We start from the raw sequence: 17068 nt of genomic DNA, 5'->3' as shown, positions 1-17068 counted from the left end.
TTATTAACTGAGGGGGCTCTCTAGGCCAATTCACACACATTTTCATCTTGATATTTAAAAGATGAGAATATATAGTTGCAATATGAAGCATAGTTTGTGATCGTGGCTTTTCGAGTAGCTTTATAGTTAAAAACAGGCCCAAAAGTTCTGTAGTTACACAACACAGCTAACGCTAACTAGCGTTAGCATTAGCTCACCATCACATCGTAGCAATATGTGTATTACTCGCTTGGATTAGAGTACTTACAGCTTGTGGTTCCAAGTCTTCATGAACACTCTTTATAGAGGGAACTGCTCCTGGTTTGAGCAGCAGTTGAGAGGAAAATCCAGCATCGTACCGCCCTTTTTTTGCAAAGGAGTCATCGGTGAATTGACTAGTACATAGAAACAGCTGAGGTGGTGGCTGGTCACAAGAATTAAATAGTGCCCACTACTTTCTGGTGCCTTCCTCCTTTGAAAGTGAAAACAGTCGTGATTTCCCATCACAACCAAAAAAACATTGGCAAGTAACCTTCCTGGACATGTTAGTTCACAAAATACACTGCGTAAACACTGGATCCTACGCAGCAGAAGGGATACTGAGCCTGAGTGGGCGTGTCCTGGCTGCCGTTGGTCTTGTTCTGGTGTAGTGCTGGGGGGAGGAGTTTTGTAACTCCCCACCTCAGGCTGGTCCAGTCAGGAGACAGTGTAATAAACTAACATCAGGTTGTCCCAGATCTCGTGAAGTTCTTGCAACGAGCTGGTGAGAAACAGGAAACCATGTTCCCGGAAAACGGAAAGAGGAGCGTATCTCATGTTGTGAAACTTAGTGGGGGTCTAGTGTGGGACATTCAACTTTTCAACATTATTTGTAGGTAATAGAGTATGTATCAGCATAATAGGTCTCCTTTAAGTGTGTACGAGGAGTTCTTCCAATACTATGCCATTGAGGGTGCAAAGTGCAAGTACAAATACTTACTGATGGTAAAACCATATTATGGCACTGTTGTTGATGTTAAAGGGATACTTCAACATTTTGGCAAATTCCCCCATTTCCCAAAATTCCTATAGTCTTAGTAATAGGTTTGTTTCCTTTAGTTGTTGGTGCAAGCTGTTTCTAGATCTGGGGGGACTGATATACCAGCTGCGCAGCTAACGCTATGGAGACAGACAGTATTTTTGGCTTTCCCTCATCAAGCTCATCAAATACACAATCCAACAACTCCAAAACGCTCTTGTGGACAAGTTGTGACTTGCACATTCACCACGCTATGAAATAATCATGGAACATTACAAGACGGAGATGTTCTAAAGCTAAATGCAAAGTCAGAACTACCAAGTTACTACGGTACTGCCACAGGCGCGCACTGTGTCACTCCGCCCAGTGGTTTACCCGGAAAGTAGTTCAGAGTATTTGCTTCATGTGTTGTAATGTTACATAATTATAACTAAAGGTAACAAACCTATTACTAAGACTATAGGGATTAAGGCAATGGGCAAATTTGCCAAAATGTTGAAGTATCCCTTTAACCTTAGAACCCCAAAACTATTTCTGCTATTTCTGCCTGTAGAATCTCAACCCTTTAAAGCACAATCAAGTTATAGATATCTATTTTTTTCAGGACAACCTGGACTATCATAATATGTGTGCTGCAAATATATCAGATAAATGTTTCAAAAGTTCTATGACTAGAAAGACCAAGTTAAAGGACAAAATGGAAACTGAATCTCATAGAACTTTATACAAATCTCTCCCATTAAGACAATGCACAAGCCATTTTCACATCTGCATTTAGTTCCTACAGGCTTTGTCCATGAGGAGAATGAATAACAACTTTCTATCATTTATCTCCATAAAACCAATTCACCCTCATTTAGTATCTGAGTATGTGAAATGCTCATTAATCCCATTTTAGGAGCCCAAACTTCCTCTTTTCATTATTTAAGCCATAGAGGACTATTTTTTCTTAACTTACCAACCAACAGTTAACTACTGTATCTTGTCTCTTTATTATCTTTGGCACACCCTGATTGGCCGCTACCACCAAGAAAACACTAGAAGAAGAAACTGGAGCATTGTGATTGGTGACAGGCTAACAGGAAGTTGTTGTCTTTTACTTCCAGTGTCAAAATGGAGGACAGCTAGCAAGACTTCTAAGTTTAATATCCTAAAAGATGTCAAATATAGTCATATTATCATGTATTTAGCAATGTTGATTTGTAGTATCAGATCTCTGGATAAACACCAAGTTTTGGGACTGGATTAAAAATGTTCTGGAAGGGATATAAACGCCAGAATCTGTCTGTAGCTCTGCAAAAAGGTAAGCTACCAATCACAATTTACTCCAAAGAGATCTGTTTGATGGTTCCTGAGATACTGTACACAACGCTGCTTTGGATCGCTGGTGATCCCTTAGGTTTAGCATGTTAGGATGGTGGTAATCAAAAAGCCAAACTCAAGGCTTCAAAATTTGAGGTTCAAAAACCAGTAGGTGTGGTTCTCATGGCTTAGTCTTTGGTAACAGCCAGGAACAGAAAATCCTTTCAAATGGGAAGTCACATTGAGCCATTTTTGACATTTTGGATATTAAACATCTAGATCAATAATCAAAATCTTCTCAGAATAAATCTGTCTCAATTCACTGTAAACTAATGGACCAATTGTTTCTGTTTTCCTCCAGAATTGAACTGTCTAAGCATAAATTGCTTACTCTTTTACAAAGGTCGGGCGTCAGATACAAAGAGCATGTCACCAGCAACAAAAGATAAAAGGCTGAATGCTGAATAACAAACCGTGAACTTCAGCCTCAAACAAAACTGGCATTCAGCTCATTTCCTCTCGGCGCACGCAGCTTAATTTGTATGCATTTCAAACAAACACATTTCAATTTGGCTTTGAAAAGGCTACCTAAGCACAAAAGAACTTTTTGTTTTCACAGCACCTGCCTCCTAGTCTGAAATGTCCAGATCCGCAGTGTGTGTTTATTAGCTTAGCTTAATTGTGCATAGTATCTAAAGGTCAGTGCCTGCTGTGATGCATCGCTGCCAAAATGGCTTCCAGGGGACACTGTTTCAGATGAATAAACATTGAAAGCTGCACCACCTTCCCACCCCTCTGTCTCCATCCCACCACCCAGCATCACATTCGGCTTTTTCAGGCCTTGCACAAGCTCCTGTGACTGATGGGCATCCACTGGTACGCACCGCCTCTCTGACTCCCATTCCAGCAGGCAAAAGACAGCAGATTAATTCGCTTGTCAATTTTTCACCCCTCCTTTTTCTGCAGGAATTTATCCCGATAGAAGGAATGATGCGTTTGTCCTCCAGCGAATTAAACATGCAGTTTATCTGTAAAACTACAGCCTCTCTGTCTGATTAATGGTATTTACTTCCATAAGCAGTAAACCTGGTCCATTTGGCTGTATAAAGCTGACTTAATGATAAAGTGACTTGAATAGATAAGCAGATATGGTGGTGGGGATTATTGGGAGCTGAGCTGCATAGGAGATGGATGCTGTGCAGTTTATTATCAGTTATGTAATGCACTTTTTATAAGGCCGTACCTGAGGGCCGAGGAGGCACTCTGAAATAGATGTAAGATTGTGTGCATCCCGAGATGTGCGTCAGAATATATGTGCACTTTTCAGGAGATGTGTCCACTTGTATTGCAGGTCGTGTTTGAGATTGTATTAAGAATTTACAAGAGAGACAGTGAATGCATTTAAAGATAAACAGGCTTTAGATATGATTGGGGCTCATGTTTGATTCATATGTTGTGGCTGTATGCTATTTGACTATAAAAAGAGAGGCACCGTGTTTATCTCATGCTGATGAAAAGTTTTTTTTTTCTCTTCCAGGCTTTGTTGGGGGGAGGCCATCGGATGGATCTCACTAAGTTTCAGCACACGCTCTGGGATGTCCTCACAAGGGGAGACAGTGTCAAGGTGAGCCCAGTCATTTTTCATTACTGCCTTCAGGCTTCATTCTTTAACCCACGTTAAGTGGAATTATGCAGATCACTATTTTCAACCCCTGCATTTTCTTTTCTTCTTTTTGATGAAAACTAAACTTACTTTTAGTCAGTTTTAGTCATCAAAGATCTTTTTTTGGCTAGTCTTAATCTAGTCTTTCTCGTGGAAAAAAGACTGGTGCCACATATTTTAAGTCATAGTTTCATTCAAAAAAACTGACACTGGTGTCAACCTTAGCCTTGTATTGCATCGGCCTCCTGATGGCCATAGCACAGGGCAGCGCCACGCCATGCCACGCCACGCCACGCCACGCCACGCCCAGTCTCTCCAGGTATTAGCCCTCCTGAAGAGGAGTCACGTTCCATTCACGAACTCAGACCAGGGTTGAAAACAGTTGAGAATCAGCCCCCACCTTAGCTCCACCCACTATGTTCAGCCCACGTTTCGGGGCTTTGCCCCTCTGCCTTCATATTATGCACAGCTCGTCTAATGGCTGCAGCATCAGGGAGACTCTCCTATGTGGGTCCTACCCTTGGGTATCTATGGAAGATGCAGTTTGCAAACCCCATGCCACGCCAACCCCTAAGGAACACCAACACCCTTTCAGCTGCATTAGCAACTGCCATATCCATAACATCATCCAGTTTTGGTAAAAAAGTACCTGAACATGTACAGCTCAGTGGTGGAGAGTTACCTGCTTTGACTGAATTTGTTCACCAAATGTTAACTTGTTTACTCATGTAACCGTTAAGTGTAGGGCTGCAGTAATCGAATCTTTTTGTAAGTGAGTACTCTGCTGATTCTTCTGTCGATTAATCAGGTGCTCTAATGACAAATATTGCATTTTTTTTTAAAATCGATCCCTTTCGCTTTTTTCCAAGAGAAATAGTACTAGACAAATGAGAAAATACAATGGGTCCCTTAAATGGACTGCTTGTATGTTAAAAATAGGTATTAAAAGGTTATCTAAGCAAAATATCTAAAATAGTTCTGATGGAAATTTACATTTATTAAAGTTGAAAGGAAAGGAAGTTAAATAATTCCATTAGATTATGCCGTAATTGAGGTTTAGGGATCATCTCCCAGGAAATTCTGGCTGCTAATTCTATACTTCTTATATTGTAATTTACTTTTATTTTTCACTTTGTCATTAAGGTAAAGAGACACTTAACTATTTTAACATCCCCTACGTCAAGCATTAGAGTAATATTTCATGTTCTAGCAAGAAATCTCTATTATCCACACAATGGTCTGATGATGTCTTAAAGCTGGACTTTTACATTTCAGAAATTTGATCTGTTTCTCAAAGGGTGCTCACTTTTAATTTTTGCAACCACATGTTTGTTTGATCCACTGTGACTTTTTAACACCATATCTGGACCTGGGAACAGGTTTTAGGGTAAAGCTGCATTTGTGTTCTGTTGAATCCTGACTGTATGATGATGAACTCTGACCTATTTGCACTCCCTGTCTCAGTTGGTAGCAATAATCTTTCTATTTAACTGCCATCTAATCATCAAAACTTAGTCTTATGAAATGCTTCAGGGGACCAAAGGATTTTGAAAACAATACGCCAACAAATACAAAGCAAAGATGTGCGGCCACTGAATTTTAAATCAGTCATAATTAAACGTATGACGTGCGCTCACGGAAGAGAGAGAGAGAGAGAGAGAGAGGGAGAAAGCACCTGAACAAGGCTTGAATCATGAAGCTTGTCTCTCTTCTGTAAGACTGTTGAGTCAATCAGTGAAGTTTACAAAATCCCCTGAAATCCCCATAAACTGGCCACTGTCTCGTATGAGCGTGCTGTGCAGGCTGCTCGTAATCTTGTTCACCTGTTAAAGGCTCTTCAATCTCCGTAGAAAACTATTTTTCTTTATTTAAACCTTTTTTATACGATAAAATATCGCTACAACGTTAGCATAGTGCTGAATCTGCTATTTTTCCACAGCCAGTAGATCTGTCAACATGAATGCATCACCTTCTTTCTATTCCCTCATGATTTTCCCACAGTGCAGCACAGTATTTACTGCATGTTACGTTATATAACAGTGAAAACAAATACATTGTGCCACACAAATAACTGTCCGTGCATATATGAATACATTACTGATTTAAGCGAAGCCTCGAGGCTGATAATTTGCCTCGAGGAACTTTTTGAATGGAGTCACCTGAATAATTTGAGGAATCGTTTCATCCCTAATTAAGTGTGAATCAGGACTTTTCTTTTCATCAGCTTTCTATGGTTAAGCTTTAGCATGCTTTATATTTGAAACACACTGATAGCATGTAGTGTGACATTAAGCCTTAATGACCATGGATATTTTTTATACACCAAAAGACACCAAAAAGACTCAGACCCATGATTATTTCATCACTGAAAAAACCCAGATGATAAGCTCCAAATGAGAAAACATGTAGTCCTTTAATGGAGCTGTACAAAAGGCTTGATTGATTCAGAGTTGAAAATGTTGCTGTTGGCGACTGGTTCAATGATGAACTTCTGCTGTGATTAGTTTTATCTCATGGCTATATCCTATCTTGACAGCTGCATCACAAATAGTCTCATAATACCTTCCTTTCTCTGGCTCGTGTTAATTTAAAGTCCCTAAAATGTGTCTGTATTTCTTCCAGACCATAGGTTTATATGCTACATTTTCATCTGACAGCTAAGAAAGAAAACGCCCGCTCCTCTCTCCATCTCCTGAACCGAGAACGTAGAGAGTACGAGATACCATCCTTTCATTTCCGCTCCTCCAGATAAAAAGATGAGAGGAAGGGAGGGGGGGACCAAAGTGAGGCCTATCGCTGGGCAGCAGTGATTGAGTCCCGTCGCTAAGCCACGGCAAGGATCTGCTCAAATAACCCACTCTGCCGATAAGAAGCCTGTCATTTCCATAGACAAAAAAATATTGGGCTTCAGATTAGATTTGAGCGTCTGCATGGTTTCTCTTAGAATGTGAATAATAAGACAAACTCCCGTCTGCCGTCTTTTCATGAAAACGACACAGAAATACACTGCTGATTTGATTTGCACCATTATTGCTTGTTAGCAGTAGCAGCACTGCTCTGAATTTTGATGCTGCCTTTTGAAACATCAACAAAATTGCCCCCAACTCCCTTCTTTTTTAACAACTCAAGAATGATTCCAGGAGTAATGCATTTCAGGTCTCTTCAGGTTTGCTCTCTTTTGAAGGCAATTCTTAAACAAGAAAACATCCAAAGTGCTGCATTGCAGATGCCCTGTTGAACATCTCCCTTTGCTTTTCATAACACAATCTGATTGTAAATGTAGTGGTGATTTTCTTGTAAATACTAAGCTTTTTATAATTTCACCTGACACAGTTCATAAGGGGTTTATTTAAGATTTTTTGCTGTCTTTTGCTGAAACCTTAATGGCATTTTTGCAGTGATACAAACACCTGAATTTTGGAATTAAAACACTTTTCAAGCAAATAACTGTAATGGTGATACTGATTAACTTTCTGAGGAAATATAAATATAGCACAAAAAGTAAAGAAAATTTGTGTTTGATAAATTATGTCTTTGCTGTAACAATGCTTCCTCGGGGTAAATCTGAAACCACTAGAAAACTTGTTTCTCTCCCTTTTAAATGGTGCCATATTTGTAAGGAACATGCATTTGTGGGATGAACAGCAGAGCTGAGTATGTCGGTTGCACCCAGCTCATTCTGCCATTTGCCCTTGTTTAGTGGATTGGATGATTGAAGCCTGAAGAAGCATGACATATTGGCATTTTAGCAATTTATTCATTTAACAAACAGGAGCCTCAGTAGCCACACAACAGCCACAACAGCCTGGTACCTCCTCCTCATGCTGGTCACCAGCCTGGTCACACACTGCTGTGGGATGGCATCCCCAGACTGTGAAGATATGGGATTGCCACTTTTTGATTGCAACAATTGCATTAAGGCTGGGTAATTAATCGCAAATTAGATTAAATCGCAATATGGCCTGCTGCAATTTTCAAATCGCAGAAGTTGCAATATTTCTTTATTTTAAAATGTGTCAAAATAACAGTTTAATAAATCATTTTTTTTGCAGTGGCAGAGATTTTATGCACATTATACAAACATTCAAGTGTCAGTTTTTTATAATGGTTTGCAAAAATCCTACTTTTTGTGTTTCATGCATGTTTTTCTTAATCAAAAGGAGTGACATGAAAATTATAACGCCCTTAAACAAAGCAAATGACATCACGTTTGCAATTCGAGCAAAAATAGTTAGCTCATTCTATCTAAAACTGATGAAGCCTAGCGCTACTTCACGAGAGTCATACCCCAGCTGTGATCAGCTGGTAGCCAGCCTCACCTCCCCCACCCAAGCCGCCTCCTTTATAGCTTAAAGCTTGTTGCAACCCCATATTCAGATTCATGCTACTATGGATTAATTGCTCTGGAAATGTTTTTAATACACATCGTCTTATTTATGGAATTATTTATGCTTGAATTTGTCAAAAAATATATAAGATTAACCCAAGAATAATTGCATATTAAATCGCAATATTTGGGGAAAAAAATGCAATTCGATTATTTTTGCAAATCGTTTAGCTCTAGTTTGCATGAATCCCATCTTGATATCTCTCTGCACTGAGTGGCAGGATTAAAAAAAACAAAAAAAAAACATTTTTGGGTTTGTTTTATGAAAGGCCACTGTGTTATAAACCACCAGGCCAAATTTCAGTCATGAAAAACATCTCTGAGTTTATAGAATTAAGCTTTAAAATCAGTAACGTCTGCTCTAGGATGGTGTGGGCGTGTTGGTTGGAAGAGCTGAAGCCACACCCACGCACGTGATTCTCTCAGATTTCCAAAAATGCTAGAACCTGCAACAAAACTTTCTAACAGTCCAAATCAAAAACTCAGTCAGACACAGATCTCAGTGTTTTCACATGTTTAAAGCAACATGTCTAGTGTGTTAAGACACAAATTCTGGATTTGACTTTACAGGGACTTTAAAAAATGGATACTGCCCAATCATAGGTCCAAGATTCAGAATGCTTGCCTTCCTTTATACACCTCTGAATATTTTATTTACGGCCTTTCCTTTAGCAGAAATTGTGGAAAAATGTGCTCTGGAGCTAGGATGTCTGAAGAAATGCTTCAAACTTCCATTTCTACTTGTAAATGTGATCATTTGTAGCACACAGCAGCTCTTTATTGTCTCTCTGTTTGTGGTTGTGGTTCAGTGCTTTCAAAAGTTTTCCAGTATTAGTGTAAGATAAAATTTGATGCACTTCTACTGTTGCTTTTATTTGTTCTGTAGTTCATCTGCTTTTTCCTTTTCTTTGTATTTTATCATCTATGCAAGAATGGAGACGTTTATTGGTTTTAGGATGTTGTAAATTTTTATACAAGCAAGCTTCTGCTGGAGTGACGGAGTCGATTTATTCATTATTGCACCTAAGCAACGACTCAGCAGCTTAAGTGTTAAGAATTGATCACTGTTTCTTAAGCTTTTTTTGTGTTTGTAGAAGGCATTTAAGCTGTTACATGGCACTTAAACATCATAATGACACTTGGACTCTAAGGAGGTTTTCACCCACTTGTTAGGTGTTGAGTTTCCATACCTCTTGGTTTCCTCTCCACTCCCTCGTTCAAGCATCTCTTCCACATCCTTCACATCTGAGCCGTATGTTCTGTTCACTCAGATCATTCTTTGAATTCCTCGACATGACTTAATCAAAAAACCCATCAGGAAATGGGTCCATTACCGAAGATTTTACATGCAGACTGTTGACAGGTGTGACCTTTTTAGGTGGATCTAAAAGATTTTATTGTGCCAGGGCTTTTATTTCACATTTAATTCCAGCAGCTGTCTTGACAGTGCTTTAAAAGCAAACAGCGCTAATAAATCATCTCTCAAAGAGCCTAATTAGGAGCTTATTATTCAGTCTTCTCACTGTAACCTGCTGTTTCTTGCCTTGTCAAAGGTTACACAGTTCCTGCAGGTTACAGCATTTTAGAAAAGTTTATATGAGGAAAAGCCCACCTAAATACCTTTCACCATACATCTGCTTTGATTTTTCTAGATTTGTTGGAACTGGTCTCTGATTCTGCTTGACCAGTATCAATAATTGAGGAATATGCCAGTCAGTGCACTGATTCTCTCACCAGTTGACCCCCAAAAGCAAGTGATTCCTGGTCATGCTGGCATTGTACAGAGGAGATCAACCAAGACAAGGCGTAAAACACAAATGCAAAAGCATCAGGTCAGGTAAAGCATTGAGTACAGACGACTGATCATATTTCACCTCTGTATCAACATTGCATTTAAAGAGTCGAGAAATAGACTGCAGTTAAACCCTGGAAAGGCAAAGTAACATGCTGTTTACATGACATTTTCTTTACTGCAACATGATCATGTGATCTTTAATCTTGCCTCGCAAATGACCCAGTAGATGAAGGAGCGCACAGCCACACAGAGCAAAACACTGGCAGATTGCAGTGCACACAGCTGTCATTTTAGCGACATGCTGCTCTGTCTTCATACATCTGTTCCACTCCCGTAGCTGTTGATAGCCAGGATGGTGGCTTTTTTCCAGCTTTCTCAACAAACATCGGCTTGCCTTCTTCTTCCACAGTGAGCATATCTTGGTAAGTTTTGTTATTAGCAGGCTGGTCTTCTCTGCTCTGGTATCATCATTGAGTCACATGTCCCTTGAGAGTTACCATACCCTCTGTATTACTATTTTCTTACTTTTAACTGTTTTTTTACCAACTATATTTAGTAAGATGAACCCAGAGAGGGCCAGCACTTGTATTGATGCTTAATGATGACACATATTCTCTAATGGCTGCTTAGCATAACGGTGCCACACATACATAAAAACAGAGCAGAGTCTCAGACTGATTTAACTCCTGGTTATGCAATGTCAAAGTAATATTTACCGACTAAGTCTACACATCATTTAACCATCATTTTCAAGTCATTCAGAGGTGGAATTGTTTCCTGATCCCAGGAAAGATTGCGCGTCATAAAAACTGCAGCGCACTTCTATAAGCTCTAACAGACAGGCTAATCTTTACTTTAATATGCCATGCTGTTACCGTTCTTGTCCTTAGATGCTTAATGCAATAAGGCCAATTTGCATGGAAAGGAGTGTTTTTCCCTGAATAACCGAATAACTGCTCCACGCGCCTGTGTGTATTTGCAATGATCGGCCAACTACAACCGGCAAATAAAAAGCAAATAAACCATAATTTTAAGCACCATGTGACCCATTTCCTGTATTCTTTAATATGAACATGGAGGTGTGCTTTAAAGAGAGCTTACTTCATTCAGGGATCATGGAGTAGGCGTGTCATCACATCCAGGCATGCCAAATACGTTTCCTTATGGGCGTGTTTCAACAAAGTCCAGTTGTTTTTCAACTCTGAGACTTTTTGTGCCAGAAAAACCAGAGTCACGAGGCTGGTGTAGTTTCTGTCTTTTAGTGTGTGTGTTTAAGAGCAAAGATGTTCTTCTCTTTGGGATTGTGGGAATCTCTGAGCTCAGAAAATCTGAACCACTAGGTTGATATGTCTTTACAAATGCTCTGGGACTAAAAATTCTGACTTGGGAAGTTGGAGCAACCTCTAGTTCACCCACTTATGAACTCCTAGCAAATGGAAGGCATTCAACTCAGGTAAACTTCATCGAGGTAAATGGAACGCAGCATGGGCGTATTAGCTATACAGGGGAGAGATGTAATGGGTGACAAACTGAAATGAAAAGCGCAACAATTTTGGAGACACTGCCAGCTAATAAGATTAGTTGCAAAATTCTCCTCCAGTGTTATTTTTCCTTAGTACCACTTACTTTTCCAGCCTTTTATTGTCCTATCCCCATCAGTGTTGCTGCCATCAAATTCAAAATAAGCAATTTTTTTTTTAATAAAATGTCTCAGTTTCAACATCTGTTATGTTGTTTATGATCTATTTTGCAAACTATTGCATTCTGGTTTTATTTACACTTAACAGAGTGTACCAATTTTTTTGGAATTGGGGTTGTGCCAAAAATGTGATGAGGATGTGCTCCTGGAAATGGCCCTTTTATAGATTCAAGGTACATACTGTCTTCATAGAAAAATTAATTGTAGAGGACAAGTCTATGAAAAAATAATAGATCCCAGTAAATATGAGGCACACATTAGCAATTTTTCGAGGATAAATATGAAACTAAAGGTTTAAATGATAGATTTAAATTATAAAAGGGGAAAGAATAGTTGTTCCATCTCTTTAAGGTTTTCACATTTTGCCTTAGGGGTCCAAACTGGTTTAATCTGGTATTTGCAAATTGATATCATTCCTTAGAAAGGTAAGAATCAGACAATATTGCACCTACAAATGTCATAGCCCTTTTAAATGGAAAGCAATAAACATGCTGTCTGTAACTGTCCCACAATGGCGGCTAAGTGTTGTGACAATATGTGACATCCTTATAAGGCATCAACAGCAAGGATTAAGAAGCATCTTTGACCTACAAATGTTTTGCAAAAGTCTCAGCGGTGTCAGCGGTGCCAGCCCAAGCATACTCTGGCTATGAAAAGAGCTGAGCAGAATTAACAGTTTTTTTGTTTTTTTTTGGTGATTGAGGCCTTTGCTGCAGAGCCCAGCATACACTAAGGGTACATTTGTATGAACATTTAATGGACCCCTGCTGTTCTCTCTGTCGCCCTCCCCTTGTAAAAAAAAAAGCCTGAGCAAACCTGACATCAAGAGCATTCTCGGGACTCTCGGGACCCAGCTATCTTTCTTTCTATCCCAGCCCTCGCTCCCCCTTCCTTCTTAAGCAAAGACAACTTTGGTGAATATTTCATGGGGATACATTGCCTCAATTACACTGTGTCGAGCAGGGTGAGCGGCACGCAATGACGCCTGACAGGCCCACACATGCTCCAGCGTCCACTAGGAGACAGCCTTTCTTTTTGTCTGTCTCTGTGACACTCCTACTCTTTTTCCCCTCCTCTTTTTTTTCCTTCTGTCATAGTTCTCTGGCTGCTCATCATTTAGCTGTTTCTTTAAATGTAAGTATGACTGTAGAACTTCTGCTGATCCATCTGATTCCTGCCCAAATGCCAACATATGGATACAAATCTGCTTTTGCACAGACTGCAACATTTACTGTGTTAAATGATGTGACTACACACTTTGAAGATCACTCAGAAACTTTAACGTGCTTCTTTTTCAACTTCGCATTTATGAGGGAATAACTGGGATTGTTCTTTATTCAGAAGGGCTGTTGTTTTTCCAAACTAAGACCTTAGTAGACTTTGAGAATTTTTAAACCTCACTCAGATGGGCTTACGTGGATTCAAGACAAAAAGGTCTAGCTCAAAAGTAGAAAGAAACTGAAAGAAACTGACAAATACAAGGTATTTTCATACCCTCACCGGCAGTGATTGCTGAAAGGTCTTGCTGTTCTCTCAGTGTGATTTTGGGCAAAAACAACTTGTCTCAAATTGTCTAAGTAACACAATCTTATATGTTATATTGTTAAAAAGAGATGGAAACATTAACGAGTTGAGCTATTATAAAGTGTTTGCAGATAGAAACTGGTAGAAAAATAGCAAAAAAATAGAATATAATTAAATATATTCATATTCAATGTTTTGATCAAGCAACAACCATTGCCGATGAAAATAAAGCTAATGCAGAAGTGCAAATAACTGCAGTTCCTCAAGTGTCCACTTAAGGAAAGCCTTCATTCGGCCGCCTTATGGAAATGCCTTTTCTGAGTGCAGAAGTAATGTAATACAGCCCGGTTCAAAAACAATTATGTTTAAAAATCTCATGTCTTGAATGGAATGCATTTTTACAGGAGGTGACTTAATGATTTTCTTTAAATTAATCTGATTTTAATACATAGGGCTAAGAATAATAATAATGGGATGTGGCTTATTGACAGTTTTTAAAGAGGCTTATTTGCCACAGCTCAGTTTAGCCATATCAGAACCAGAATCTTTTTTTAGCCAAGTATGCTTATGCAACAAGAAATTTTAAGGGTCAGTTGAAACACTCTGTGACTGTTGAGTGGTTATCGTAGCAACTCTGTGGCTGTTAAGTGGCCATCAGAGCAACTCTGTGACTGCTGAGTGGTTGTTATAGCAACTTTGTGACTGTTGAATGTTATAATAACAACTCTGTGGCTGTTGAGTTGTCATTGGAGCAACTCTGTGACTGTTGACTTGTCATTGGAGCAACTCTGTGACTGTTGAGTTGTCATTGGAGCAACTCTGTGACTGTTGACTTGTCATTGGAGCAACTCTGTGACTGTTGACTTGTCATTGAAGCAACTCTGTGACTGTTTGGTGATCATCAAAGCAACTGTGACTGTTGAGTGGTCATCAGAGCAACTCTGTGACTGTTGAGTGGTCATCAGAGCAACTCTGTGACTGTTGAGTAGTCATCAGAGCAACTCTGTGACTGTTGAGTGGTCATCAGAGCAACTCTGTGACTGCTGACTTGTCATTGGAGCAACTCTGTGACTGTTGACTTGTCATTGGAGCAACTCTGTGACTGTTTTGTGATCATCAAAGCAACTGTGACTGTTGAGTGGTTGTCATAGCAACTCTGTGGCTGCTGAGTGGTCATCAGAGTAACTCTGTGACTGCTGAGTGGTTGTCTTAACAACTCTGACTGTTGGGTGGTCATCAGAGCAACTGGGATTGTTGAGTGGTTGTCATAGCAACTATGTGGCTGTTGAGTGGTCATCAGACTAATTGTGCGACTGTTGAGTGATCATTAAAGCATTTGTGACTGTTGGGTGGTCTTTAGAGTGACTCTGTGACTGTTGAGTGACCGTCAAGGTAACTCTGTCACTGTGGAGTAACACTGTGCTCAGTTTGACTTCACAGTGAGTCATTATAATACTGTCCGGCCATTATCTGGTATCTTCACCCAGAGATCTCAACCCACCGTCACTGAAGCTCAGAGCTGTACGGGTGACTGGGAGAGGATGATCACATTTACACCATAACCAAGCATTTTCAGGGAAAGCTTTTTAGAATTGGTATATCCAGGGTCAAAAATCTCCTCTGGTGCTTCATACATATTACATTTTGACAACAGCAGTGCACTGAAGTTTCCATTTAGACCACAGGGCACTGTGTTAAAAGGTGGAAAAGTGGTACCTTTAAAGGTAAGGATTTAAAAATGATAGCCGCTTGTTGACTCCTTTGGTGAAATATAGAACCCACCCTATGGAGTTTAAAGGGTTAAGTGAAAGCTGGTCTCACACTTTCGTCAGCTGCATATTATTGAACTCTGCTGCATCAGCTATTGTATAATGCATCTAAATGATCAAAATGATTTTTTCCTCTGGAATTGTGTTAAAAATGCAAGCTTTAACAATTGCCTTCGCTATCATGGAAAGCCACACTTCATTTCATTCAATTTCATGGAGGGCTGAGAGAAAGCTGCCTTTCTATGCTACTTACAAAGATTTGACAACACTACAGCATGCTCACTTTGCCGCCTCTCCCCTCTCTTCCTTTCTCTTTTATTAAATAAACAGTGTGCTACCTCGACGTACAGTTTCCACCTCAGTGTGACGAGCAGCTGAACGGTGTCACAGCTAACAGGGGCGGCTCGCTCGCTCTGTTGTGACAACATTCGTTTGATGTAGAAGTGGTAGTCCTTGGCTGCCATGTTCTCTCCCCCTTCTGCTCTTTTTCTTGTTCCTGCTCTGCTCCAATCTCACCGCTGTCACACGCTATGGAAGCCAACTGGCATGACCTGAAAGTGTGACGGCGACACGCAAGCTGCCGTTTTCTCTCTTTCTCTCTCTTGCTCCGTTCCACCACCCAGTATGCATGCATACATAAAGAGAAATGCATCCTTTTTACCAGATTAAAGAAGTTTAATTGGCTCACCCGCTTGTCTGAACTGGTGTCCCAGGATGCAGCAGAGGGTGCCAGTGATGTATAAAAGATGTGTGTGCACTCATTTGCATAAAGTTGTGTGCTCTCATCAAACTTAGTCACTTATAAATCTGCCATATGTCCATGAATTCACAGCATACTGTAGCTTTTTCAAAGATAAGTGTTCCGCTTTAACAACCAGCTCCCTTTCACTTCACAAACATGGACTGTAAAAAGTGCAGCTTCTTCCTCAGGTTGCCTTTTCACTCCTTAAGTGCAATTTAAAGTCTACACATGCTTTTTCCAGAGGACGTGACTCACGCAATAAAAGGGGAAAAATGTGCAACCAAAGCTAGCGTTTTGATCTTTGTCGGTATCAAACACAATCTCAACGCTTGAGTGAAAATAAATCATAATATGTAATAAAAGACAGGAAACACTTCTCCTAGCGGAGGCATGTTTTGATAGGAAGTGCCATTAAAATTAATCAAAAGATTCACTTGTTAGAAACACCATGAGTCACTCCGTCACTCCGCTGCGAGCTGGAGATACAGAAGAGGAAAAGCGCCGGCAGCCATGTATGGCGTCGGAAAAGGAAAAGCCACTCAGGGCGTCTTTGTCCTCTGTTTAAACAGCACCACAGAGAGGGGGGTGGGGGTTTGGGGGGGACCAGGGGAAGAAGAGGATAAGAGAGAAGAAGTTTCTCACAGCTGCCCAGCCTGAGGCCCAAAAAATATGAAGCGCTTTTCCCCGTCACTGCGTCACCAGCCATCCGTTCTCGTCTGTCATTATTTTACCTCTCACAGAGCACACACGTCGTCTCTGAGACACACACATGCATGCTTACACCACCTCACACTGTTGAAGCGCCACTGATCTGCTCGCAAATGCTGCTGGTATCAGATCCTCAAGCATGGCCCGATAATACCAAATGGAAAGTTACTATTTTGTTATTTAATAATATACACTATATTGCTAAAAGTATTTGCTCACCTGTCTTGACTCGCATATGAACGTAAGTGACATCCCATTCTTAATTCATAGGATTTAATATGACGTTGGTCCACTCTTTGCAGCTATAACAGCTTCAACTCTTCTAGGAAGGCTTTCCACAAGGTTTAGGAGTGTGTTTATGGGAATTTTTGACCATTCTTTCAGGAGAGCATTTGTGAGGTCACACACTGATGTTGGATTAGAAGGCCTGGCTCTCAGTCTCCGCTCTAATTCATCCCAAAGGTGTTCTATAGGGTTGAGGC

The 17068-nt window shown here is 40.2% G+C and overlaps 1 protein-coding gene across 1 annotated transcript in view; it reads left to right on the top strand.

Moving 5' to 3' along the window:
• Positions 1-17068, top strand: part of LOC121504712 (glucosidase 2 subunit beta-like) — a 213528-nt gene that overhangs the window by 67677 nt on the left and 128783 nt on the right. Inside the window, exon 9 of the mRNA XM_041779733.1 lies at positions 3837-3923. Coding sequence (XP_041635667.1) covers positions 3837-3923 — 87 coding nt within the window. The remainder of the gene's footprint in view (positions 1-3836; positions 3924-17068) is intronic.

The sequence above is a fragment of the Cheilinus undulatus genome, linkage group 22, assembly GCF_018320785.1.
Source record: "Cheilinus undulatus linkage group 22, ASM1832078v1, whole genome shotgun sequence".
Taxonomy (NCBI): domain Eukaryota; kingdom Metazoa; phylum Chordata; class Actinopteri; order Labriformes; family Labridae; genus Cheilinus; species Cheilinus undulatus.
This window is presented reverse-complemented; position numbering and strand designations above follow the sequence as displayed.